The sequence below is a fragment of the Talpa europaea genome (genome assembly GCF_964194135.1).
Source record: "Talpa europaea genome assembly, chromosome: 9".
NCBI classification, from domain to species: Eukaryota; Metazoa; Chordata; class Mammalia; order Eulipotyphla; family Talpidae; genus Talpa; species Talpa europaea.
The window spans coordinates 24,236,380-24,263,495 of record NC_140076.1 but is presented as its reverse complement, the minus strand read 5'-3'; the positions used below and the strand labels follow the sequence as shown (position 1 = coordinate 24,263,495).

The window sequence follows — 27,116 nt, the reverse complement described above, 5'->3', positions numbered from 1 at the left end:
ACTCCTCCAGACTGTGCTTGTATGTATTACATAAAAAAGAAGCCCAGAGAAAGGGAGAGAGAAGGGGACAAAGAATGTGGTTTTCTTTTTCTAGCTACAATTGTTTGCATGCCCTGGTTTTTCTGAAATGAGTACACAGAGGCTAAGGGAGGTTATAACTTGCCTGAGGTCACACAGCTAGTAAATGGTGAACTGAAAGTCTATCCTTCCCAGAACTTCTGATTGTTTATAGGTCTCTTTCCACTATATGTGAGCTGTCCCTGAAAGGTTGAGTCTGGTTGCCAGAAACTGAAGTAGAAAAAGGTTTTCCCCGTGAAAAAATAATGTAGGACTTAACATCTCTTTAGTCTAGAGAGCTAAAGTACAGTCACCTATACAGTAATGTATCTGCCCACCTCACCCCCAAGTGGGCAGCCCTGTGTGCCCAATTTGTGCTACGTGGTCCTGCCCTTTACAGCCAGTTGATTGAACAGAAAGTTGCCTCCTAATTCTAGCTGGGTTCATAGGTCCTCTTATAGAGAGATCTGTAATTAAAATGAAGAGTGTCCTCTTCTCTCTGGGACGGTCACGTGAACACAGGAGATGTATACTTAAGAGCTATGTATTGGCCATTTTCTGTGCCATGTGGAACCAAAAAACTAAGCAGTAATGTGCAGAGAAGAGTAATGGCTTACGGGAAGAAGAAATAGAAAGAGATTCCCAACGTCTTTAATTTCTGGTTCCAGTGAATTCCTACATTGTTTGGGGAGTCCAAGAACTTGGGACAAAGGACACTAGATCCCAAACCAGTCACTTCCAATTAATGAATTACTGGCCATTTATCACACATTTTCATGTTACAAGAAATCATATTGCTTAATGGCCAAAAGCCTCAGCAAGGACGCAGACTTCCTGTGTAACTTGAGTAAGTTTCTTGAGAATCTATTTCCCCAATTTTAAGACAGGAATAATAACTTCTCATATAATTTTTGAGATGATTAAATGAGTGGTTGTGTGAAAAGTCCTCAGAAGAATGACCGGACCATAGAAAGCAGTATATAAATGTTAGTTATTATTCACATTTGTTGTCTACTCCTTACTTCCATTGTATATTTGGGGAAACTAAAGCCCAAAAAGTCAAGGACTTAACCCAAAGCCATGTAGCAATTGCATAGTAAGGCAGAGCCTAGAACTAAAGCATTCTGATCCTGATTTCATTGTTTGGCCCACTGTCCTGCATGTCCTAAAGCTAAACACCTGTTGCAGGAGTTTCCTTGGAAATAATATGAGAACCCAAACCCTGAGGGTGTTATAAGAGCTGATAAGGAATATCTCCCTGTCTCTGCTCCTGGTTAGATAATTAAGCCACTCCAACTCAGCTTGCCTAAATGAGCCTCCAAGCCAGTGCAACTGAGGAAAGGAAAGAGGGCTTAGTAAAGACAATATAAGATTTTGAGAAGAATTTTGCAAAGAATCCTGTAGCCAAAAATATGTCTGCTAATGTTTAGGAAATCAGGAAGTGTGGGATCACAGGACACCAACACCAATGATATCAGCTCCTGGAGCAGCAAAGTGGGCGATTCACAGGAAGATGTATAGAACCACAAGCCCCCTGTCGTTCTGCTGTGTGCAGAAGCCCTAGGCCTGTTCACCGCTGATATGATGGAATTGACATAGTGTCATGGTGTTTGCTCTTTAATACTTCCAAAAGAAAACAAAATGGGAAAGAGTATAGATAAAGCAAATTTGCAGATAGGAACTCTACAAATATTAAGGATCAACTGTATGTTTTACTGGGGGAACTTGGAGTAACTTCCGACTCAACCTGGAAGAGTTAAGGAAGACTCCCTAAGAGATGATATTTTGACTTTGTGTTGAAGCCAACACAAGCAGACAAACAACACGGGGGTGATGTAACTAAAAACTAAGTCATACAGAAAAAGTCATACTATCTCTTTCCTATTCCTAGGTATTTTGTTGCTCTCATAAGTATGGTCTCTTTCACCATATCTTATAACCCAGTACTGGGCAAGAAGTATTTCTGCAATGATGGACATGTTCTATAATTACACTAGAACCCAGTTGAGAACTTAACATGTAGCTAGAGTGAATGAGAAACTGAATTTTAAGTTTTATTTAATTCTAATTACTTTAAATTTGAGTTCAAACAGCCACATGTGGTCGTGGTTAACATGTGAACAATGAAGTCTTAATTGATTATGGTTTGTATATTGATTTTTGTATGTTAATTTTTTAGCTCATTTCCTCACTGAGTTGTCTTAGTTAGGGTAGTTTTTCATTTGCTTCACTTGGGTTCTCTTGGAATACAAATATGTCATTGACAAGTATAATTTTTATAATTTTGCTGCTCCTTTCCAAGTGTTTTTCTTATTTAGTTTTATTGGCTAATAACTGCAATTAAATGCTATATAATAACAGTGGTGATAGTGTACATCCTTGTTGCTGATTTAGTGGAATATCTAAGAATGATTTCTTCCTTTTTTATATAAAAATGACACAAACAAGTGACAAATGAGTTATTTTGTCCCTAAAACTTACTCCTATTCCAGTGCTCTCTAAATAGAAATGCTACTCTGTTTCCTGTAAGTTAGAAATGTAGGTATCCCCTTTATTTTTCTCTCTCTCCCTTTCTCTCAACCTCTCTCTCAATTATCCAGACCAATCAGCTGCCAAATCTGGGCTCTTCTTTCCATTTCCACCGCTACCACTCCAGTCTGGTACTTCTTATTACGTAGGAGCATTAAAAAACTAACTTCTTTATTAGTCAGCCTGCTTCCACTTTCCTTCAATCCTTTCTCCACAAAGCATGATATGATCTTCCTAAATTCTTGATTCAATCATATGGTTCCCTCACTTAAAATTTGTCAGTGGCATCTCTCTGCCATTAAGATAATGACCAAAACGTGGAATATGGCCCACAAAGCCCTGTGCCATTTGCCTCTGCTTTCGTACTCAGTCTCATCTTTCTTCCCCTCCCCTTAGTCTTTTTGTTCCAGACACATTGGTCTATCTCTGTTCCTTGACCATGGCATTGAACTTTGGCACGTAACTGTTCCTACTCGGTGAAAGACTATCTCGCTCTCCTTTTCTCTTTGCCTGCTAACTACTACTCATTTCTCAGACCTCAGGAACTCTCAACCATCTCTGAATCTGTCACACACTTTCATGCTTGTTGCTCTTCCTTGTAGCATTCAGGACATTCACTCAGTTAACATCAGTTTTTCCAGGTAAAAACAAAACAAAACACACACACACACACACACACACACCCCCCAAGACAGAGCTCTATTATATCCCCCGCTCTTAATACAGGACCTGGCACACAGTAGATATTCACATAGTATTTGTTGAATAAACAACACTATCCTCTATCTTCGCCTGGGGTCATAATGCATTAGCAGCCTCACTCATATCTCATCTGATTTGAAGAGCTGGGTATCAGACCCACACCTTGTAGACTGAAACTTGGAAATTCTTAGAAGGGTGAGGCTATCACCCAGCCTGAACAGCCAACACTACCAGGAATAGCCAACCAGTGCTGTCTTGCACGTAGTGTTTACTCCTCTCTAGTCAATTCTCCACCTAACATTTTTTAAAAATGCAAATCATTTTTCTGCTTAAAATTTTCAAAGCCTGCTGGCTGCTCTCAAACTTGCACTCTCACTATGGGCTGCAAAGCCTGGATCACCTAGTTCCCGTATACCTCAACAAATCCATCTCATTCCATCAGCCCTCTAGTTCACCTCACTCTGGACACACTGTTTCCTTCAGTATTTCAAATATATCAGGCTCTTTCCTACCTCAGAGTCTTTGCATTAACTCTCTCTTCTACTTGCAATGCTTTCTCCCATTCCCTTGGATGTCTGACTAATTCTCCGTGATGCAAATCCAACGTCAGTTTTTCAGAAGATTCTTTCCTGCTCATCTGATTTAAAATAGCCTCCATACCAGTTCCCTCTATTACGTCATCCTGCTCATTTCTTTCATGTTTATTACAATTTGAAATTGTCTTATTTATGTCTATTTGTTATTGGTCCCTACCACGAATAGAAGCTATAATCTGTTCACCACTCTATCCCCAGAGCTTTGCCTGTACATAGCACATAGTAGTCTCTTTATAAGTGTTTGGTAAATGGCTAGTCAATGTCACAGAGTCAGATCTGGACTTTCTTCTGGGCACTATTGAAAGGTGTTGCCTCATTCTTCCAGCAGATGGAGCCCAAGCCACACCTGGTCCCATCCACGGTGGTCTTTAGATTGGCTTGGCTGAGGACTGACGAGGGAGAGGTAGAATTTGTTGTGGTAATTCTAGATTCCAAACACAGAGGAAGTTAAGATGACACTTTGCCCAAAGGATGAGAAGTATGAACTCTCCGGGAAATACCTAGAGTAGCCAATGACTCAAAATGATCCCAGATCACTTTTCTATTTCTTCACCTCCAAAATCATTCTCCAAAAAGTCAGGAGGGGGTCTTTGAGAAGAAAGAGGCAAGAGTTTTCAATTCCAAATCCCCATTGTACAGATAGGGGAAACAGACTAGAAACAGAAGCATCATGATGGGTCAGTGGGCATTGAGTCTGACTCACAAGCCCTCTCCAGTCATAGCTCACATTCATTCAGCTCTTACCCCTTCCACATCCTCTCAGTGCCCCAAGGGGCAGGGGCAAGAATAGTTTTTGAGAGGCATGCTGGAGCGAGCAAGGACACACTAGACCAGTGTCTGCCTGGTGGACCTGATGCCAGAGGTATACTTCGGGGCCAGGTAGGTGGCCTGAAAAAAAAGGCCTATATCTAGATCTGGGGATGGGGAGGTTGGACTCGCACTTGAAGGCAATGAGAACTCACAGAGGATTTCCGAACAGGAGAACTTCTAGGTTATCTTGGGTAGTTTGCAGAAGGAATGTGAGATTGAACCAAAGACAAGGAGACCAGTGAGGATGCTGGTGTAATCTTCCAGGCAAGAGAAGATAAGATCTGAGAAGTTAATTGTAGGGCTGGGAAAGAAGTAAGCTTGAGTGGTTTAGGAAATTAAAAATAATTATTTTTTTTAAGATTTATTTATTTATTTATACAAGCACTGGGTACAGTCAGAAGCGCGGGAGGATGAGAGAATTCACCAGAGCAGAGTGGGGAGCAGAACAGGCAGACTGATGAAATACACTGCTGAGGGGAGCAGCGGGCACAACAGGAGAAGTCTGTCGTGCCATGTGGGACCCTCGCCGGAGGCTGGGGATCGAACCAGCGCTGCAGAGGCTGCGGGCAGCTTCACAGCCCAGCGCTCAACTGCTGCGCCACCAGGGAAGGCCCAATAATTCTTTTTTTAAAGATGAGATTTGGTCATTATTGATTGAAGTAGAGAGGGACATAACCTGAGGCTGAGGCTACCAGAAGGGGAAGATGGGGGATCAGAGCAAAAGGGAGAGGGAGGCCAATGGACTATGGCGGAGGATTACTGGGGCTTTCTTAGGTGGTGGATGTGGCCTGTTAATACACACTTGTAGGATGTGAACCTATACCTATAAAACATATACAGCGTTGTAAATTAGGTCTATAGTGATTAGTCAAGGGACACATCAAAGAACATCAAAAACATAAAATGAGGGGTCGAGAGTAAAACTGTGGACTGTTAACTCAATATTAACTTGAGATCAATTTAAAATATATTATAAACATAGAATCTCATGAACCACATGGTAACCTCCAAACAAAAATCCAATGAAGAAACAAACACAAAAAAGAAAATGGAATCCAAACATAACACAAAAGGAAGGTATCAAAGTCTCTCCTGTGTGGAATCCAAAGATATAAAGCAAATAAACAAACAAGACAAATGCAAACCCTTAGATTCTGATAGAAGAATGGTAGTTACCAGGGGGAAAGGGACTGGGGGTGGGGAGAAGGGGCAGAGGGATTCAACTGGATGTTGGTAGATGATAACCACACTATAGCTGGTGGGTGTGGTGTGGTATTTGTATAGGTATGAATCTGTAATGAAACTTAATGCAGTGAAACAACACAGTGCTGTAAACCAATGCTACTTCAAAAAAAAAAAAAAATTAAAAAACTGCTGAGCAGAACTTCATCAGCAAAAATGGAGCCTCCTCCTCCAAAAGGGAGCCCCACACCCAAAGTAAAAACCATGCCTAAATGGTCTAAGTCCTTGTCCCTTCTCCGGGCCTCATTTATCTATCTATAAAATAAAGATCCTGAACTTGTAGCCTTGACACTGCCAGCTTTGGTCCCCTAAAATCTGGAACCTGGCCTAAGTGTGTGAAAGCCATTGATGGGCTGGGGCAAACTTCTACCAGCTTGCAAGAGCTTGTTGTTCAATTTTCAGGAATTTTGCAAGGTAGTACAATCCCTGGGAACTTGGAATTTGCTATGGTGGGAATATTTACACCATGGAAATAGGCAAAAGCTACAAACTAGTTCTTCTCCATGACCTGTTTCTGGTCCAGAGGTGGGTGGTTTCTCACCAGCACACTTGTGTGAGACTTCTCCTCACCACCACACACATACACACGCACACCCAGGTACATTCTCTAGCACTGTTGATTACAGCTGTGGGGAAAGAGTTACAGGGTTCCGGAACCCCACCAGGCTCCACCACAACCAGCCTCTCATGTCAGGGCGGGAAGCACAGCGTGTGGGACTGGGCAGAGCAAGGTCTTCGACCATGTGGTCAGTCATTCTCCGGCACAGGGGAGTGGAGAGTAGAGGTTAAGGCATTGGAGTCCACAGACCTGGGGTAGGATCCAGGTAATTCACCTTTGGTTTTATGATTTCACCTGTCTCCATTGTCCCTGTGATCTGTCTATGCTGGAATAGTTTGATCATCTTGAAAATGGCCAGTCCCCACTTAGCAAGAAAGCTTCAGGGCTTAAATGAGGATCCAGCTGAGTGGTTGGAAAGCCTCCACATGTAAATATTAGCGATGCTGTTATCACACCTCCAGGAACATGCCCCTTGCCCAGGGCAGCTGAGACTTAGTGCTCCCTCTCACTATCCAAATGTGGGCACAGAAGGACTCAGTGAGTAGGCAAGGGCAAAGACAAACAAGCAGTTCTGTTTAACAGCTTTTATCAAAATTAATAACATTAATAGCTCACAGACATATACATATACATACAACACTATGTACAAGGTCATTAAGTTATTAATTAGTTTCTGTATAAAACGTTTCTATATTAGTGTTCTGGGCTAGGCCCTATCAGTCCTTGGCATAGTCACAGTAGCAGCCCTAGAGCTCAGCCCCAGGAGTGGGCAGAGGGCAGGCGGCATGAATGGCCTTCCTCCTGCTGGGCACATGAGGTGTCCTGGGCCGCTCACGCTTGGACTCCCTTCCTGGCACCTGGAGACCAGCTGTTCAGTGAGCTGGCAAGTAGGTCCGGAGTCCTCTGTGTGGCCTGGAGACACAGGCCCCGTGTGTAGTGGCTTTGAGCAACCCAGAAGACCCTAGAGGATGCTGGCCAGCTCTGTAGAGTCTGTGTCGGAGCAGCCGGAGCTGCTGGCCTCTTCCCTGCAAGAGCCACAGGAGACAGGTTGGAGGAAGCATCCTTAACCCACCCTTCACCCCCACCCGCTTGTTGCTCATTGGATCTACTTTCTTGCCAGAAGGTAGATGGTTTACACATGCCTACTTTTGGTTCAGAAACTGCTGGTAGACCTTGTGTTGCCCGTAGGACCGCACTCTGGCCTGAGCTGGGTGATGGGCTGGCATGACTCACTCCAGCCTGTCCTCTGGTTTCCTGCAAGGCAGGACTTGGGCCCTACCAGAAGAGCTGTACCCCAGGGGAGCCATGAAGAATACAGGTGCTTGAGTCAGAATGCCAGGGCTCAAACCCAGCCCTACCCCCTAGCAGATGGCTAAGCCTCATTGTCTACATCAGTCCCTCTTCCTGGCTAAGCCTCAGTGTCTACATCAGTCGAGTGGGAATCCATAGGCCAGGGAACACCCAGGGACTGTTGAACACCCAGGGACTGTTGAAGATTGTCAGAAATCATGAATGCACATTCCCTATGATGGAAACTCCTTGAGGGTAGGGATTTTTGTTTCATTCACTAGCACAAAATGTCTGGCACATTGTAGGTTTCTAGCCAATACATGTAAATGCCCTCAGCACAGTGCCTGGTGTGTAACTCGGCGGTGAAGAAATGTCAGTTGCCATTATTCTGCATTGGCAGTGGGAAGGGGTAGAGGAGCCATGGGGAAGCCGTGCAAGGAGAAGATGGACTTGGCCACAGGAGGCTGAGAGCCAAGACTGGATGGTGCTACCTCCTGGATCCTGCCCCACCCCTCCGCCCCGCTCACCTCAGAGCCTGCAGGGCCTTCTTGTTCTGCCGCCGTTTCTCCTCATCAATGGGGTACAGTTTGAAGAGCAGCAGGCCCAGCAGGATGAGGGCTATAGGAGTCATGGTCACCAGCATCTTCAATGTAAACTTGACATGTTCCGGCTGGGAGCAGCCACGGGTCTGGTACCCAGCAAAGCTGTGGGAGCCAATGGGAGGCGAGAGGTGAGGAGGGGACACTTGGGGTCTGGCCCTACCCAGCAGTGCCCCAGGCCTCCACCCCACTCACTCGAGACTGAGGGTAGAGATGCCCATTGAGACACCGGAAGCAAACTTGGTGAAGAAGACATAGAAGGAGAAGAAGATAGGCTCAGTCCCAACGGAGTGGGGCTGTTTCAAGTGGAAGTCATCGATGACGTCAGGCAGCATGGACCTACAGAGAGTGGGAGCAGCATGAGCACCCACCTGCCTAGCATCCCAGCCCCCACAACCCATCTGGCGCATTAGGACAGAGGTATCAGTGACAAGAGGTGGCCCTCTGGGGTTTTCAGGCCCTGGCTTACATCAGGAAGTCAAGGACCCTTTCATGTGAATAAGAGGGCCCTTTCCTCCAAGATAAAGTAGTCCCCCTGCAAGCGCTCGGCCAGATTTAAGCCCCATTTTCCACCTAAGTGGGTGCCCAGTCCACATCCTGTACAACCCCATAAGGGAGACCTGCCCATCCTCCCCCTGTGCCCAGAATGGGACCACAGGATGGCTGACAGGAGGAACTGCCACAGAATTCTCCCCAAGAAGCTTCCAAGCTGGGGCGTGGGGGTGCTGGGGAACACATTCAGGTGGGCCTACGTATACTTACCAGGGAAGTAAGAAGGCAGCTGCTACACTGATGCCTGCGGCCACAGCCACCACATATGTGATGATCAGGTTTCTCTCTATGAGGGCCACCAGGATGAGAAACGGCACTGCTGACTAGGGGAGCAGGAGCAGGAAGACAAGTCAGGCAGGAGGCTCCCACTGAAACCCCCAACCAGCCCAGGCCCTGTCCCCCCAGTCCCACTCACGGAGATGCCAATGTAAACAGCTGTCTTCTTGCCAAACCGGGTTAGGAACCACTGCCAGAAAGGAATGGTCAATGTGGCCGAGAGCTATGGGAGGACAAAAGGGGTGAGAGTTAGGGAACCCCTCTGCCCTCCCTAGAGCCCCTGGTGCTCCCTGCCCTCCCAGAGAGCATCTGGGCAGCAAAAAGGTTGACGGGCACTTCTGACAGTTCTGCAGGGGAGCTGAGCTAGTCCCAAGCTCATCTCCTGCCTTCTTGGAGTGCAACTGAGCCTGAAGTCCCAAAGCTCTTGACCTCCATCTTTGCTTTTTCTGTGCTATTTGAACATCTAATCCAAACTCCTTCCTTCCCTAGTTATTGAGACCTAAGGGACACACAACATTGCATGACTTTAAGGGATGACAACATAGTGATTTGATATATGTACACTTTCTTTCACATGCCAACCCAAGCAATTGAAAGTCAGCTCCAATCAAATATTCTGAGATACCTCCCCCACTTGGGCAGGTCTAGAAGACATTCCTGACTATCCAAAGACCCTATCCGCCCCTCAAGGTCCCACACGCACCATGATGGCCAGGAGCAGATTCTGGAACTCGTTGTGGAAGCCCAAGGTATAGGTGCAAAACAAGGCGAAGTTTCCCTCCACCAGCTGGGGGTGGGGTAGGATAGGGGAAGAAAACACAAGAGAAGAGGTGAGGCTGGAGTCAAGCTTCCCTAAGATATTTCACATGCTCCACAGAGCTCTGCTCTCCCCACCCCATTCCACCTGTCCCTCAGACTTTGTCCCATCTGGAGTCCTTGGCCAGCCCCACCCTCAGTGCACCCCTCACCTCAGGCTGATCATGTTAGGCCCCCACTCACCATGAAAGCCAGGGAGGTGAAGAGGAAGGCGGCAATAAGCTTGACGTATGGGCCGTGGGTCATGACCAGCCGGAGACCCCGAAAGAAGGACATCGACCCAGCCTGCTGAGTCTCATAGGGTTCTGGAGACCAAAGTGGACAGTGAGGAGGAAGCAGAGGTCCCTCTCAAAATGTAAGACACAGGCAGAGAGACAAAGCACCCCATGCTAAGGCCTGCATCCCTTCCCAAGGGTCCTTACCTCTCTGTTCCCGAACACCCAGGATCAGGGTGATAGCACAGAGGACATAGATGGAGGCAATGGCGCCTGCTGCCCACAGGTACGCCTCTTGCTGCAAAGGTAAAGAGAGAGAATCAGTCTGATCTCATCCTAACACCCAGAAGCAGGGACCAGTCCCTTCTTCTCTGGGGCCTTACTGTCTCTACCTGTGAATGGGAGAAGACTCCTAGGCCTGTTGCTACTTCCCTAGGCTGGACAATATCCCAGAGGGACAAAAATGTTAAGAAGGTAAGCTTTAGAGTCTGAGAGCCCACAGTTCAAATAATCCCGATTCTAATTTCTGCAACCCATTAGCTCTATTACTCTGGAAAATTATTTGACCTCTCTATGCTTCAGTTTTCTTATCTGCAAAGTGGACATGTAGCGGTTTGCCTATCAAACACCCAGCATTTAATAAATCCTAGCTACTAGCACTATTTTGAGGATAAGAAACCACCCGATCTTTCCTCATGTCCCCAAATCCTTGCCTTGCCAGAGGGCTTACCGTTTTTTTGATTGAGAGGGCACTCTGTGTGCGGTTGGCATCTTCCAAGGCCACTCCAAAAGGACCGGGGAGCGGGATACAAGGCATAGCTGCTTGGCCCACGATTTGCCCCTGGATTGCTGTGCCCAGCACTGTGCCTAGGACCTCCACAGTCATCCCTGAGCAGGGAAAAGCAGGTCCTTTGGAGGAGCCACATGGCTTGAGGGTCCCCAGGGAGGAAAGTCGGATGGATAGAAGCCCAGCTCTAGCCCCAGGTGATGGCAGTAGGTACAGGTGTGGGGGGGTGGGTAAGGGGGGGTGCAGAAGGGGGGAATAGGATGATAGGGTAACTGTGGAATAGTGGGGTAGATGGCACTTTGCCTTAAACTCATGGCCTTGATGTCTGACCACTGGTTAGTCTCTGCACCCCTCTGGCCTCACCAGATCAATAATGGGATTGCTATTTTTAAGATGGTTTCACCACCACACCCAAGAGAAGAGCTGAGAATTGGGCTTGAAAGGGGAACAGTGTGGCAGGAGGCTCCCTATGGGAGGGATCAGTGGGATGGGGGAGACTTACGATATGCAGTGGCCGAATCCCGCTCACTCTGCTCTGTGCTGATGAACATGGTGAGAGCTGAGTAGGGAACGTGGAAACACTGGTATGGAAGAGAGGCCCTTGGCCAGTCAGATGATGGACAAACAGATGTGACTTCGGGCACCAACCCTAGAGGCCCCAGGGATTGCCCTTACCCCTGGCTCCCAGATGCCCTGGGAGGTACCCATACTCACCGTGACCAGTGTCTCGAAGAGGCAATAGAAAAGCAGGTACCACAGCATACTCATCGGACTGTGCGAGAAGTCAGGCACGAACCAGATGAGGAAGTAGGCAATGATGGCCAGGGGTGTGGAGAAGATGATCCTGAGGAAAGGGGAGGTCTGAGTTGGAGCTGTGTGCCAAAACCCGGGGCTCTAAGCTTGCCTCACAGGGCGCCCACTGGCAAGGAAGTCCCTTCTCCTAAGTCCACCTGCCCCAGGGTCTCTTGGAAGAGACTGATGGCCAAGCCTAGAAGAATAGGCCCTTGGGCTGAAATGAGCATGGAGCATGATATCAGACCCTGAGACTCATCTGCGTCTCCCCTGGAGTGAGGCCTCCAGAGACAGGGGCTTCCTATGACTGGGGTTGCTGAGAAGGGAGGCCAAGAAGGTCAAGAAGGGAGGCCCTGTGGCGGGGCAGGAAGAAGGAGCACCCTCAACACTGGTGTTCTCAGACATGCATGTGTGTATGTGTGCATGCGCACACACGCGCAGACACCCACACTGTGCACACCCACAAGGGTGGGGAGGCCAACTCTAAGCAAAGGTTTTCCTTTAAGAGAAGCCACAGGGGAAGCCTGGGTCTAGTGAAAGAACCACGAGGGAAGCAGATGCCTTTTGAGCCACAGGCCATCACTAGTGGTTAGGCCTCAGGATGGCTTCATTTCAGCTTCAGTAAGGATGTCAGCAGAGAGCAGCAGTCCAAAGCAGACTTGAAGCCACACTGCAAGTCTGTCAGCAACTCTAACCTCACCTTGGGCAAGTTGTTTAGCTTCTCTGAGGCTCATTTTCTCATCTGTAAAATGAGAAGAGTGATAACTCCTGCCTGGGCATTCAACCTTTACTCAGGTAACATTCAAGTGCCAACCAGGGGCAGGCACTAGTCTCCTGACTTGGGATGTACCAGTGAACAAAACCCAGGAAGGCCATTGCTCTTGCCCAATTTTCATTCTAGCTGGTGAATAAAAACACAAACGCAATTTAAAAGGCACATTTATTATTAAGTCTTAAAAAGGAAAAAATTTGTCACCTACTTCAACAGAGATGACTCTGAGGAGATTATACTAAGTGAAATAAGCCAGACACAAAATGACACATTTGTGCTACCCTGATATGTGGTTCCAAGAATAGTCAGTTTCGTAGAAACACAGGAAGTAAGTGTGGTGGCTTGTGGGGAGTTATTTTGTGAATAGGTTAATTTTTTTAATACAATTTAAGAAGATAGAAAGCTTCTGAAGAGGGATGGTGACAATTGTACTTAATGTATTTTTTAATCACATTTTTTTAAAAGTTCACATATCATTTTAAAAAGTGATTAGGTGCTTTGGAGAAAAACAGGCTAAAGAGGATTTGGAGGATGGGTATGCAATTTACCACACAGAGGTATGGTGAGGAGGTGACATCTGAGAAGCCCTCTCTAAGGTGACATGTGCCAAGACTTGAGTAAGAGGAGGGTGCTGGCTTTGAGAATATCTGAGGCAAGAGCAGGCCAGGGGAGCAGGTAGTACAAAGGTCCTCAGGTAGGAGGCTTCCCTGGCAGGCCTGAGGAAATGCAGGAGGCCCACGGAGCTGGGTGAGGGGGATGAAATTAGATGAAGCTGGCACACCATCACATGGGTTTTACAGGTCATTGTAAGGAGTTTTGTTCTCCTTCGTAGGACTGAAGTAGTTTTGAGAATTAAATAAGTTGATATTAAAATGTAGAAGAGTGCTTGGGACATAGTATTTGCTGTGATTATCATACCAGGAAGTTCAGCAGGAGAGTGCAGGCCCACAGCCTGAGAATCAGATCTTCCAGCCCAGTCCTATTACCTCTCAGTGTGACCCTGCTGCCACCTGCCTCTCACTGAGTGGCCTTGGGACCTCAGGGATCTTCCTGGTCTGGAGTGAGAGATTTATTCCTTTTTTTTTTTCCCTCCCCCTACCCCCCAAACCACCCCCTGCCCTTCTTGAAGTGAGGCATTTAAATGCTGGCTGATAGCAGTGGCTGGTCTGGTGTCAGGGAAGAAAGGAGACCACATGGTTCATGAATCCCAAAATGCCCAGCATTTTTCTACACTGAAAGGAAAAGGGGGGCCTGTCCCTGGACCTCCCTGGTGTGCTCAGGGAGGAGGTCACTTACACAGTGGCCCAGCAGCCCACAAGTGATCCAGAGACGGGAGGTGGGGGTGCCTCTTGAGAGGTATCGCCAGGAGTTAGTGCCAGACAAGCGAGGACATGTACACAGACACGCTGCTAAAGCTGCCGCCGTACCTGCCCAGTGAGAGGCCCTCAGATCCTACTTCCCACAGAGAGGGCCTCCTCTGCTCTGCCTCTTTGCCTCCTCCACCCCTCCCGAGTCCACGTGTCTCCCCGGAGAACAAGGGCTCCTCATCAGCCTTCATCACTCACTCCATCCTCTCCGCCTAGGCAGCTGCACCACCAACACCACCAGGAACCCAGAGTGACAGAGAATAACCCCAGGCTGTGCAGAGATGGGCTGGCCAGGGCTGCTGCCTCCTATTGGCTAGGCCTCATGAGGCGATGTGGCAGCCGGAGCCCCGCCTCCCACCAGCTGCCAAGGAGTATTTCAGGGCTGGGTCTCATGGGCCAGCTTGCTGGGAGCCCAGAGCAGCCTGCCCAGGTGAGATTGGCTGTCCTGCCTCCTGGCCCTGAAGCCTGGATCAAAGGCCCCAACCTGGGCCTTAGCCAGGGGCTGGTGGGATTGTGGCCTCATGGGAAAGGAAGCTGTTGGGGGTTGGGGGCTGTGGGAAGAGCTTTGAAGGCCGGAGACCAGGTATGGGCACCCCTGGGGCAGGAAGGCGCCCACTTGAGCCTGGATGGGCTGGAGATGAAAGGGGTATGTCACCCCCCCACCAAGCAGGATGTCCTGGAGGGAACCAGAGCCCCAGCCTGTCTTGTATGTCTCCCTTTGCCTCTGATCTGTCCACTACCTCCCACAGCCCAAAGCTGAGTAGTACAGGCTTTGTACCAAGGGTAAAAGGTAGTTCACATGATTTGAGGGGCCAGAAATTGTGGATCTGCTATTCCATTCTTGGTATTACCTTCCACCCTTGCCCACCAGGAGCCAGTATGAAAGGTTGCCAAAATTACACATCACTTAATGTGTGCCAGGCACTATTTCAAGCCTATAATGAAATACTTTATCCTCACCACAACCCCATGAGATAGGCATAACTATTATCCCCATCTAGCAGATGAAGAAAACTTGAGGCTCAGAGATGTTAAGTGACTTGCCCAAGATTGCACAGCTCTATGTGGTGAGTCTGGGATTCAAACACAGGTAGGCTGGCCCCTGAGTGTAACTTCTCAACCATTATGCTGTACTACCTCTGCCATTATGGGAAGTGATTGGGAGAAGTCAGAATTCCATCTTCTTTGACAGAAATGGACTTTGGGCAGCAAGAGGGCCTGGACCAGGTGAAGCTACTCAGTTTAGCAATTTGGTCAGCCTGGGAATGAACTAGCAGGGCATCCTAGTTCCCATGCATGGGGCAGTTGAGGCCTCAAGTTTGGGCTTCAACACTTGCATTTTTGTGTCATTTCTTCTCACCCTCCAGCCTGTGACAAGCCAGATGGATGGACCAAAGGGTCGATCTACCGAAAGTCTTGCCTTTTGCCACCTTGAAGGAGTTGCTTCTACTCACCAGGGCATGAGGCGGCCCAAGCGGGTCCAAGAAGATTTGCTAATGCAGAAGCCCACCAGGGGGTCCGTGAAGGCATCCCAAGCTCGGCCCACAAATAGGATGATGGAGGCAGATAAAGGGCTTACCTGGAATGGGGAAGAGGCAAAAGATGACCCCTCAACCTTCTACCACCTCAACCCTCACTGGTAGGCAAAAGCAGGGACTCCTTCCCTGCCTCAGCTAGGTCCTTGGGACACTGTACTACTCCCACCCAGACCATAAGCATCTTCACCTGCCTTTTTAATAAAGACAATTAACAGTTCTCAATAGCAGCACTGTGTGCCCCCTTAGAATTTTTCCCAGATCTGTCCCCTTAAGGCCCTCCATCCACTGCCCTTCTCCACACCCCCATCAACTAGAATGAATCCAAAATAATTTCTTGCCTCACATCCTCCTACCCCCAACATCAGAAGCAGCATTTTCTGAGTGGCCACAGCATACCCCAATTTCCTCATTGGTATAATGGGAGTTATGATTCCTGTCTTACAGGGTGAGATTCTCTTTTGGATGTAGTAAAAGGATCCCATAGATGCTTTTAAAAAATGATCTGCCACTACCCACTCAAGTCATCCCCTTCCCCAAAGCGTCTAGTCTAAATATACCGCTTCATGGACTCTTCCTTATCCATTGAGGCACTACTATTGGGGTTTTTTTTTTGGGGGGGGTAGATTTTAATTTTCATTTAATTAATTTATTTATTTTATTTATTTATTCAAGCACTGGGTACAGTCAGAAGCACGGGAGGGTGAGAGAATTCACCAGAGCCAGAGCGGGGAGCAGAGCAGGCAGAAGGACCGAAGCACACTGCTGAGGGGAGCAGCGGGCGGCAGGAGAGGTCTGCGCGCCATGTGGGATCCTCCTCCGGTGGCCGGGGAGCAGCTGGGGAGCAGCCAGGGATCGAACAGGTGCTGCAGAGGCTGCGGGCAGCTTCGCAACCCAACGCTCAACCGCTGCGCCACCGGGGAGGTCCGAGGCACTGCTATTGTTATTGCTCTGGGAAGCTGAGAGCCTCTCCCACACTCCTGGTCTTTCTGGACCATAACACTCACAGCTTTACACTTGGATTGCAGTTTCCTCATATTTGCACCTCACTCCGGGTCCAGCTCATGGGAGCTGCTCAAAAACTAGCTGAATGCAGTTATTTGTCTTTTCTGGGGATCAGTGTTCCCACCTATAAATGGATACAACCAAGATGCCTTGCTTGTAAAGTCAGATGCTACATGAAAAAGACAGCCAGTATGCCAGCCAGGGCTGTTCAGCCTCCCACTCTTCCATTCAGACAAGGTGAATTCTCAGGATGCCAGGCTGCTAGCCAAGCCTTTTCAAAGCACAGAGGAACCCTGCTTCACCCTAAGTACTGCTCCCAAAGACTCTGTGTACTGGGGCAACCTAACCTAGCCCAGCACTTGAGGACCCTCCTGCCCACTAACATGCCTCTGCGGCTCGGGAGAAGGTGGGATGCTTCTCATCCACAAGTCTGGCAACATCCACCAAACCCTGAGCCAAGCCAGCTGACTGTTGTCCAGCCAGGGACATGGTGTGTTAGTCTCTTCTAAGAACAGCGTCACCAGCGGGCTCTGTTGCTTTTGCCAGGCAAGGAGGAGTTGCCTGACCTTGCTAGTTAAGAACAGTGGGGCAGACAGACTCCCTTTCCAGATACTTTCCAAAACCTGTTTCTCAGTCACTGTAACCTGAGAGGCAGCAAGTAGAGGTTCCTGGTCCCATTTCACAGATGGGGAAAACTGAATGAAGCTACCAGGGCATCCTAGTCTTTCCCACCTTGGGATGTTGGAGGAGCTTTGGCAGCTCAGCCCACTCACCTGAGCCACATCCAACAGGTAGATCTGCAGGAAGAACCCCAGGGCACAGCCTGTCACCTGGTAGGGTGCCCCCCCAACTGCATAGCAAAGCTTGTTGCAAATGGACAACTGCTGTTTCTTCTTTGGCTCTTTCTGTGAGGAGGAAAGGATGACAATAGATTCAACATTCTGGCTTCCATCCTAGAAGGTTCCAGAGGCAGAACCATCCCCCAACCAGCTCTGCCAGACAGAACAAATCTGCTTTGCCCTTTTCCCATCCAGAGAGATCCCACTTCCCACAAGAAAAGAAAGGTATTCTCTGTTCTTACATACCCGGAAAAGGGGAATCCATATTGAGGAATTTGTGCCTAAAACCATGTAGCCCACCCTATGCCCCCAGTTTCTGAATAAACCTATCAGGCCACTACACCTAAAAAACTCCCCTGAAGGCCTCAGTCACACTCCTTTCCAAGATGAAGTGGGAGCATGCTCCAGCAGTGGACCTGTCTCCACCTGGTACCAACTGCTACAACCTGAAAATCCTCTTGCTGCCAATAGCTGCCTAAGCCCAGCCCTGGCTCCCACCCTCGTTCAGAGGCCAGGAGATACCTGCCTGCCAGGTGAGGGCTCTGGAGAGCTGAGAGGCCCAGCCCAGCTGCTCCTACTTCTTCCCAGAGCTCCCAGGCCCCAGGAGGCAGTCAGAGCTTCAGGCAAACCTAGGCGCTGTCCTACCCTCCCTCCTGCTGCCCTCCTCCCCAGCTCCTAGAGGAGCTTGGAGAGGGGAGGAAAGGGCTCTAGGTGCAGGGCTGAGCCCCCTCTGGGTGGGGCACCAGGGAGGGTTAAGGTTGCCCAGGGAAAGTAGAGATTACTCAAACATAGTAGCAGCATAATAGCTCGCTCGCCATACTCCTGCCAAGGATCAGTTGATAAAATTAAAAAGGAAAGGCAGCAACCCCAGAGTCAGGTATCTATTGCCTGGGATCACCCCCCGGAGCTGCGGGATTTCTTTGGGTGTTTCAGTATGTCCGGAGAGCTGAAGACGGTGCAAGGGTGAGGAAGACACGCACACCCCGCCTGAGAGCTGACTCGGCGCTCACACAAAAAGCGCGCGCGGCTGCTTTAAGAGCGGAGCCCTTGTTCTGATGAATGAACTTGAGCGGACCCCCCAGCCGAGTGGAGGGGACAATGTAGGTGTAAGGCAGTGGGGGCTGGGAGTTGAGGGATGGGAAACCAAGGGGGATTTCCAGGCTTCCGGGGCGAAAAAACCTAAACTCTGTATGTCACAGACAAACGGAAACCCCACCGGCGAGCCCGGCACCCACCACGTGGAGAGGCTGCTCGCCCAGAGGCAGCGCAGGGCTGGGCCCAGGAAGGGAGCGCCTCGAATCCCTCTTCATCACCCCGGCCCCGGAATACTCGCGGGCCCGCTCCTGCCCTGGGCTCTCCGGTCCGGTCACGCCAAGCCCAAGGCGCCCCAGGACCAGGCCTACCCTGGAGGACCCCCTCGCTGCCTGTCCCCCACCACACGCCCGCCACTGGGGTGCCGTGGCCTCACCTTCACTTGGGCCGGGTGTTCACCGGCTTGGAGGACACCGGTGGGCAACAGTCCAGTCGCGGACCCGCTCTCGGCGCCCTGTCCTTTGGCCATGACCCGCGGGCCACGCCGCCAGGGACCCGGACCCCGGGACGCAACTCTGCTCCGCGGGCCTCAGCGCTGCCCGGCTCGCGTGGTAGTAGCCGCCGCCGCCCGCCACGGTGGTCGTGTGTGTCCTGGTAAACCCGGCCGCCGGCAGGACGCACTCGCTAGCATGCCGGCTCGCGCCTCTTTAAGGTTCAGCCAGACCAGGATCTAAGCCAGGCCCCTCGGTAGAACCTCCTCCCTCGCCTCCCACTCGCCCCGCCCTGCAGGGTCAGAGCCCGAGATCCCTGTCGGGCCCCGGTCTCGCCAGCAGGGAGAGACGTGGAGACTCACCTTATTCGCACGAGGAAACTGTGCCCAAAGGCCGACAGCGCCTCCCTTGAGATCCCCCCCAGAAAGACCCGGTTCTTCCTAGTGGGCTCTACACTCCACGACTACTGATTTCCCAGGCCTTGGAAAGGTGCTTTAAAATCTGGGGTCAGGCAGATCTCCTTCTCCAAACCTGAAAGAGGTAGCGCTGGCACTTTTCGCACTAAGGCCAACAGCATCCTCTTCTTGCCATGGGCATCTTTGGGTCCCTCAGCCCTGGGGGAGAAGGCCACAAGGCAGTGGCTGTGCCTGCCAGCAGGGAGGCAACCAAGTGGCAGAGCAGACACAGCCCTTGTCTGATAGACACAGCCTTTTATGGTGGTTTCCTCACAACCGCTGTGTGAGGGTGGTGCTATTATTATCCCCATTTCACAGCTGAGGAAAAGGAGACTCAAAGAAGGGAAACAGCTGCTATGTGGCAGAACCAAGCCTGGGAGATTTTATCCAGTTCCAGAGCCTCCCTCTTAACTGCGTTCTTCTGCGCCGCCAGCAAAAACTCCCAGAAGGCTGATCCGGGTGCATGTATCTCCCCAACAAGAAGCCCTGGGGGGCCTCCCTGGTGGTCCTCCCTGGTGGCAAGGGGTTATGCACTGCACTATGAAGCAATCCGCAGCCTCTGCAGCATGAGTGCGATCCCCCACAGGCCAGGGAGCAACCCACATGGTGCAGCAGACCTCTCCTGTCTCACCCGCTGCTCCCCTCAGCAGTGTATTTCAGTCAGTCTGCCTGTTCTGTTCCCTGCTCTGTCTCTGGTGAGTCCTCTCACCCTTGGCATCTCTGACCTGTACCTCAGCTATTGCATGCATAAATAAATTAATCTTAAAAAAAAAAAAAAGGAGCCTGTGTGGCACTCTGTGCTGAAATAATCAAGGAAAGATGGGAAGGAGAGCACTGAGTAATCTGGTCTCTGAAAGGTGATGGAGCAGACAGTCTAGAACACAGGCCATTCGCACAAATGCCAGAGAACATTCTTTTCTAGTATCTCTGCATCCCTTATGCCAACTTCACCCCAGGCTTCCTGGACATTCATGAAGTCAGGTGGGGTGAAGTTCACTCTGATCAGTGAAAGGTCATTCACCCCTGTCTCTGTGGTTGCTCAATCTCAGGCTCCTTTTTCTTTCTTACAATCTCTCACTACCAAGAGGAGAGATAAGTCTGGCTGCCCTGGCATGATAGCCACATCAAGCTTCCTTGTGTGCCCGAGTAGATCCCATCTTGGCATACAGCTCTTGGCCCCTGCTGAGCAGAGGATAGCCCAAGTGAAGCAATTAAATACAGTGAAAAGGGCACGGGTTGGCCCCCACGACTATGCCAAAGCTGCATGACACCACTCTGTCTCTTTCCATCTTTGAGTTTGAGTAGACTGAGGTGGACTCTACTGTTCCTTCCAGTCTTAAAAATCTTCACCCCTGTAGAATCACAAATGATTTGGATCCCCCACCAGACCATGAGCTTCTGGGAAGTAGGAACCACAGCCTTTTCACTGTATGTCCCCACTGACTAGCTTGGGCCCTGATTCATGGCAGGAACCTAATAAATATGTGTTCAGTGATGCATGCTCAGTCTTCCCCAGGTACAAGCACAAGAGGAGCCCATTTGGAAAAGCCCCAGGCGCCTCCATTTACTAGTTGTGTGGCTGATCCCGGCAACCCACTTAATCTCTTTCTTTAAGCATACAAAGTAGGGATATTAATAGTGACCACCTGATAGGGTTGTTTGGGGTATGAAACAAGAAAATACACAGGAAATGCTTAGCACAAATGCCTGCAAGCTGAGGCTGGACTGGTCAGTCTCCCTCCTGGCCTGATTCCAAAGCATCAGTGTAGCTGTGCAAGATTCCAGATATGGCCTGACCAAGCCAGCACAATAGGCCTATTATTTCCCCCAGTCTGGACAGGACACATTGTTAATGCAGCCTAAGACTGTTGGGCTTCAGACCCTTTCTCTCCCATGACTAGTTCCCATCAGGTTGTGGTCAAATAAATCATTCAGATTCTTTTCACTGGAGCTAGGGTCAAGTCAGTTCCCCCCATCCTATGCTTTGTGGGATATATATTTTTTAAGATTTATTTTTATTTATTCATACAAGAGCTGGGGTGCAGGCCAGAGGTGTGGGAGTGAGAGGATTCACCAGAAACAGAGTGGGGCGCAGAACAGGCAGATCCACCAAAGTATACTGCTGAGGGGAGCTGCGGGCGAGTCAGGAGAGGTCTCCTGCGCTATGTGGGTCACCTACCTGGCTGGGGATCGAACTTGTGCTGCAGTGGCTGTGTATAGCTTCATAGTGCTGAGACTTAACCTGTTGCACCACCAGGAAGGCTCCTGTTTTGTGGAATGTCTTGGCTTACAGGGGGACAGTGTCATCTTGCTTATTCCGGCCTGTCAAAATTATTCTGAATGCTGGTTCTATTGCCCACTGTTTTCTCTCTCTCTAAGTTTAGGTCCCGGCTGCTCCCTGTGACTTCAAGTCCACCATCCACACTCTTGATCAGTATGGAGACCCACACCACACCACTAGAGACACTCATTTACCATTAGCCAATCAGCACACTGCTAACACAACTGCTTCCAATTATTGAGCACTCATTGTATGCTGGTTAGCACTGTGCTAAGGGTTCTATAAGGTTGAATGACTCAGAGGTAAGGGGTGCTGATGCCCCATTCCCTTCACAGTGCAAATTCCAAGTATGTTGACTCCCCCAAAACTACTAATAGCCTACTATTGACTGAAACCCTTACCGGTAACATAAACAGTTAACATGTTTTGTATATGTTTCATATACTGTCTCCTTACAATAAAGTAAGCTAGAGAAAGTGATATTAAGACAGTCATAAGGAAGAGAAAACACATTTACAGTACTTACACATTTACACACACAGTACTTACACTTACAGTACTTATAGTTACAGTACTTATACTTACTTACAGTAGTAAGTAATATACTTACAGTACTTATACTTATAGTACTTATACTTACAGTACTTATACTTACAGTGCTTATACTTATACTTACAGTACTTATACACCATAAATGTCTGCCGCACCATGCTGCGGTTTGTATTGTCTGTTTATAGGAAATCCTCATGTAAGTACTCACATAATTCAACCTCCTGTTCAAGGGTCAATGGTATACATCATGTCATTTACTCCTCACAATACCACTGGGAGGGTAATTTTTATAACTCCCATTATATATATGATGAACCTGAAGATCAGAGAAGGTAAGCATGGACCTGTGTGATAAGTGCAGAATCAAGTCTCATGTTCTGATGATGAGTTTGGTTGTAGACTTGTCACTTAGATATGTGGTCCTTCTGGTGCATACAGTCCTGACCACATGTCTCCATTGACCCTCTTCACCACTCTTTTTCCTTCCTCCTACTTTCTTCTTTTTTTAAAGATTTACTTATTTATGCATACAAGAACTGGGGTACAGACCAGAGGTGGGGGGGTGAGAGGATTCACCAGAGACAGAGTGGGGAACAGAATAGGTGGATTGACTGAAATACACTGCTGAGGGGAGCAGCGGGCAAGTCAGGAGAGGTCTGCTGCGCCATGTGGATACTCCCTGGCTGGGGATCGAACTTGTGCTGCAGAGGCTGTGGATAGCTTCATAGGTTGTATCTTAACCCCTTGCACCACCAGGGAGGCCCCCCTCCTACTTTCTTACTGCCATACCTCCAGGCCGGAAGCCCAAGGGCTTTGCTGAGACACCAGTCCATTGTGAGCAGGACACCCTCACCATTTCTACTAGCCTCAGCAGCATGGAGCAGAACCTGGGTCCATTCTTTTTTGACACCAACCCTTCCATCTAGGACAGCAATGAGAACAAAGGGCTTGTCCTTGAGGAGCAGACAGTTCCCCACTCTGCAGTGGGGCCACCCTCCCGGTCATCTTTGACTTTCTCTAGGCCTAGCCCAGCCTTACGGCTTCAGGCAAATGAAGAGAGCACCCCTTTATTGCTCTTCACCTGTCTGTGCAGATTCTTCCTATGCCATAGCAAATTCTCTTGAGGGCCCCTAGGAGAGGCCACTGGGTACCCTGAGCTTCTTGGGAGGCAGGGCAGCAGAATTAAATGCAAAGATCCATGAGACAGATTACCTGGCTTATAGCCCAGCTCAACCATTACTCTTTGCCAGTTTACTCTTGGACAAGTTACTGAATCTCTTTGAGCCTCAGTTTAACTGTACCTCTCCCATAAAGCTGGTGTGAAGGTTAAGTGGGGGTGTTTAGGATGGTGCTTGGTATGTAGTTAAGTACTTTAAAAGTTTTGCAGTTACTATTATCATCATCTCTTTATAGTAACTGGGCAAAACCTCACCAAGTAAGGTCATTAAAATCAGAGGGAAGAAAATTTGATTAAATGGCTAGAGGCTAGATTTATGTGTGGTGACTCAAGGTGGTATTTCTAGAATAGTGGGATGCTGCCAGGGTGGTATTACCAGGTGGAGCTGTTGAAGTGTTGGTGCTAGGAAACTATTGCTAAGTGAAGATGTTGCCAGATGCCGGGTGTTGCCATGCTGCAGTCTGTTATCCAGTGGTAAGATCTCTTTAACCCCCACCTTCTGAGTTCTAGAGAAAAGAAGCCCATCCCATGCCTTATAAAATACTTAGCTCAACAGCCACTAGTAAATCTACATCCTGGGTGTTGGTGCTCCAAAGTGCTAGCTCAGGGAATGAGATGGTTGAGAAGGTAAGGGCTGGGCCTGGAAGAAAGAGTTTCCTGGAATAGCTGCTGTGATGGGGATACCTCCGCCTATTCTCCATATAGCGCCTTGGCCTGATAGACAAGAGGCAGGACAGGAAGGAGGAAGGAGGGCGTTTTAAGGGTTCCAGGAGAGGCTCTTGAGGGAAGAAGTGGTTAAGGGCCCTAGAAGTCACCTGAGGCTGCCATTTCCTGCCTAGATGTTGGTTGGGCAATTATGGGGCAGGAGAGGCCTCAAGCAAGGCTGATTCATCTGATTCTATAAGGCCTAGACCACTCCACGAGAGGGCCCCTCTCCTAGGCTTCAGGACTGTGCTGAATGATGGGTCTGACTTCTGTGTCTCAGTTGTCAGGGGGCAACAGGGTATGGAGAATCCCCCAAATATTCCTTGGGCCACCTGTTACCCCCCTCAGATGTCCCTCCATCTCCTCATGCTGCACTTCCCCAAGTTTAAAGTCCTCCTTAGGAGAGAAAGACAGCCTTACTCCCCAAGAAGACTCTGAGTCTGACAGTCTTGCTGAATAGATATAAGAATGATGAAATGGAAGAAGCTGAGTAGGTCAGCCTTGGCTCAGAGAACCACACCTTCTGAGGCCATGGTGCAACTCTGAGGGAGCCCCAGGGGTTGGATCAACCTACCAGGTGGCTCAATGTCCACAACATCAGGTGAGGTGCTCTCTGTGCAAGAGCCAGAGCCTGGCCTCAGAGAAGGAGGGGGACTGGTACCTGAGCAGTACTCCTTCCTAGCTGGCCAGGACTCTGCCCTGGCTCTCCTCATTCTCACCCCACATACCTGCATGGAGGCCCTGCATTGGTCTGCTGATCTTGAACCTCTCAGAGATGAGCTTGAAGAATCTTTCAAAATAAGTGATTTTCTGAACTCAGACCGGCAAAGCAGGAGTAGAATCTGCCTTGGGAAGTCCTAAAGCCCTGCCACTCCACTCCCCACTGGCTCTCCTTTCACCCATCTACATGAAAAGCATATTGGACTGCCCAGAATTTTGTAATGGCTGTTTGCCACGTCCTCTATGGCAAGCTGAGACCCCCCTCTTTTTAAGCTGCCTTTAGACTTTTGGTAACCCTGTGATCTCATCCTCAGTAAGAGCAAGAGCTAATAGCAGAGCCAGGGCCCTTAACAAAGAGTGTGGACTTCAAGTTAGGCTCAACAGTTTGAATCTAGTTCTTTCTTTAGCTAGCTCTGTGACTGCATTCAGGTCATCTCTGAGTCTCATTTATCTGATCTGGAATAAAAATTTTATCTGAGGATCAGATAAAATAGTGTGCATGTGCACAACAAACATAACAGTTCATTCTCAACATGTATCAATTTATTTTTCTTCTAATTTGTAGGATGTCTTTGATTAATAGACAATGGAAAAACAAATTTCTGTTCTAGGATTAAAACCCTAAAACATGTGGACCTTAAAAAAAGGATACTTGGAAGAGGTATGAAGACCTCTTTATCAGGGCATTCATGAGCTACTCTGGGCCCACCATCAACACAGAGACGAATAAGGCATGGAATAACTTGTCCTTTGAGCTTATCCTTTGAGGTGTAGAAGTCTGGGAGGGCTTCACAGAGGAAGTGATGATGGACCTGAATTCTGAAGGAAGGGTAGGAGTTCCTGAAAGAAGGGGTAGGGCATGCCAGGCAGAGGGAACACAGCAGGCATGGAGGTGTGATGGCAGATGGTGGGCACAGAATCAACGAACAGCTTCAGTTAGCTTGGACATTTGCTGGATGGGAATTAGTAAGTCCTGAAGCTAAAAAGATGGTAGGAAGCTTTGTATCCTCATCCTGAAAACAAGGGGGAGCCGTTAAAAGGATTCCAAACAACAGAGTAAAATATGCTTTATAAAGATGCCACCGCCACTGGCCATGCCCAGGCCCTCATCCCATCTCTCCTGGACTGTTATAGCAATACCTTAACTTCTCCCCTCTGATGCAATCACCAACAACAGATTATTTTTAAAAAAGAAAGAAAACACTCTTTCATCATGCTGTTTAAAGTCTACCTCTTACATGTTCAATAAATGTTTGATGAATGACTCATGAATATTGGGGCTATATATAATTACTTCTTCTTGTATGTTTCTGGATCTATGGGCTAAACAAAGCACTTTCTGGTTTTTTTTTTTTTCTAGCTGAAATGAATCAGGGAAAGGAAGGGACTTGTTCAAAGTCACATAGCAAGTCAGCAGCAGTGGAACTCTGTTTCCCATCCCATTGGGATTCTGAAAGGCAATCCTTGCAGAGAAAGCACCAGGTCATGTTTTGCTTAGTATCTGAGCCCCTGGGATGGATTCTCCAGACCAGAGCTAGAGGGACCTCTCCACACCCCCTGCCACAAACACGAATACCAGCACTTTTTCCCCTAGGGCCAGAATCAGGGTTGAGATCTGGAATTCCACTTTCTCAGCTTGCAGCCTTGACCTCTCCCTTTGGGTTTGCCCCTAGGAGGAGCATCAAGGAACAGCTAGGTCCTAGGCAGGGTGTAGAGAGCTAGGCACCTTAACTCTTAGGCTGGCCACTGAGGTCTGGATCTCACTTGGGTCTGGGCTGGGTTCTAGGCTTTTGGGTAGGTTCTGAGCTGGACTCTAGGCTGCTTTGGGATCGAGTATCTGATCCCAGATTGAACGTGTTGTACTCTGGATTCTATGGTCTGGGTTGGAATTCTAAACCGAACTTTAGACCAGGGCTGGGTTTGTTTGGGCTCTGAGTTCTAGCCTTAGGTAGACTTTGGGGCAGGGTTGGGCTCTAGACCTAAGATCTGTAAACTATGTTCTCTGTCCTCTGAACTCCAGGCTTTGGACTCATGTTTTGTGGAAGCGGAGGATCATAGAAGGGAAAGTAGCAAGTTCCTTGGCCCCTCCCTCTTCCCAGAGACCTTCAGTTTTGCACCATTCTCATATAAAGAGGGCCAAGGAAAAGGTAGTAAGAGCTTTCCTTGAGCTGCCTGAAGATTTCCCTGACCACTGAAAGAAATAAGAGGTGAGGGTAATGTACATGACACAGCAAGATATCTTCAGTAGCCAGGACTCAAGCTACTTGTTATCAAGGCCCTCCCATGGAGCAGAGAGCAGCCAGGAAGCATAGGCGTCCCCACACTCTGGCTCCCTGTGGGAAGGCGTGGGCCTGGGACTGAGT

The 27,116-nt window shown here is 48.8% G+C and overlaps 1 protein-coding gene across 6 annotated transcripts; it reads right to left on the bottom strand.

Moving 5' to 3' along the window:
• Positions 1-7,456: 7,456 nt before the first annotated feature.
• On the bottom strand, positions 7,457-19,009 carry MFSD2A (MFSD2 lysolipid transporter A, lysophospholipid; the record flags this gene model as incomplete). Of its 6 annotated transcripts, none has more annotated exons than XM_084241552.1 (14): positions 18,809-19,009; positions 17,275-17,406; positions 15,416-15,579; positions 11,745-11,874; positions 11,533-11,611; positions 10,974-11,131; positions 10,451-10,541; positions 10,212-10,333; positions 9,916-9,999; positions 9,352-9,435; positions 9,147-9,259; positions 8,580-8,723; positions 8,313-8,489; positions 7,457-7,520 (listed from the first exon to the last, which is right to left on the bottom strand). In XM_084241552.1, exons 1-14 carry the CDS (start codon positions 18,899-18,901, stop codon positions 7,457-7,459), a joined length of 1,635 nt encoding a protein of 544 aa, XP_084097678.1. In that variant the 5' UTR covers positions 18,902-19,009. The 6 variants fall into 6 exon arrangements, with proteins under 6 accessions (XP_084097678.1, XP_084097679.1, XP_084097683.1 ...); XM_084241553.1 differs by having other exon boundaries at positions 15,416-15,540; XM_084241557.1 differs by having other exon boundaries at positions 10,451-10,535; positions 15,416-15,540; positions 17,275-17,298.
• Positions 19,010-27,116: the final 8,107 nt, after the last annotated feature.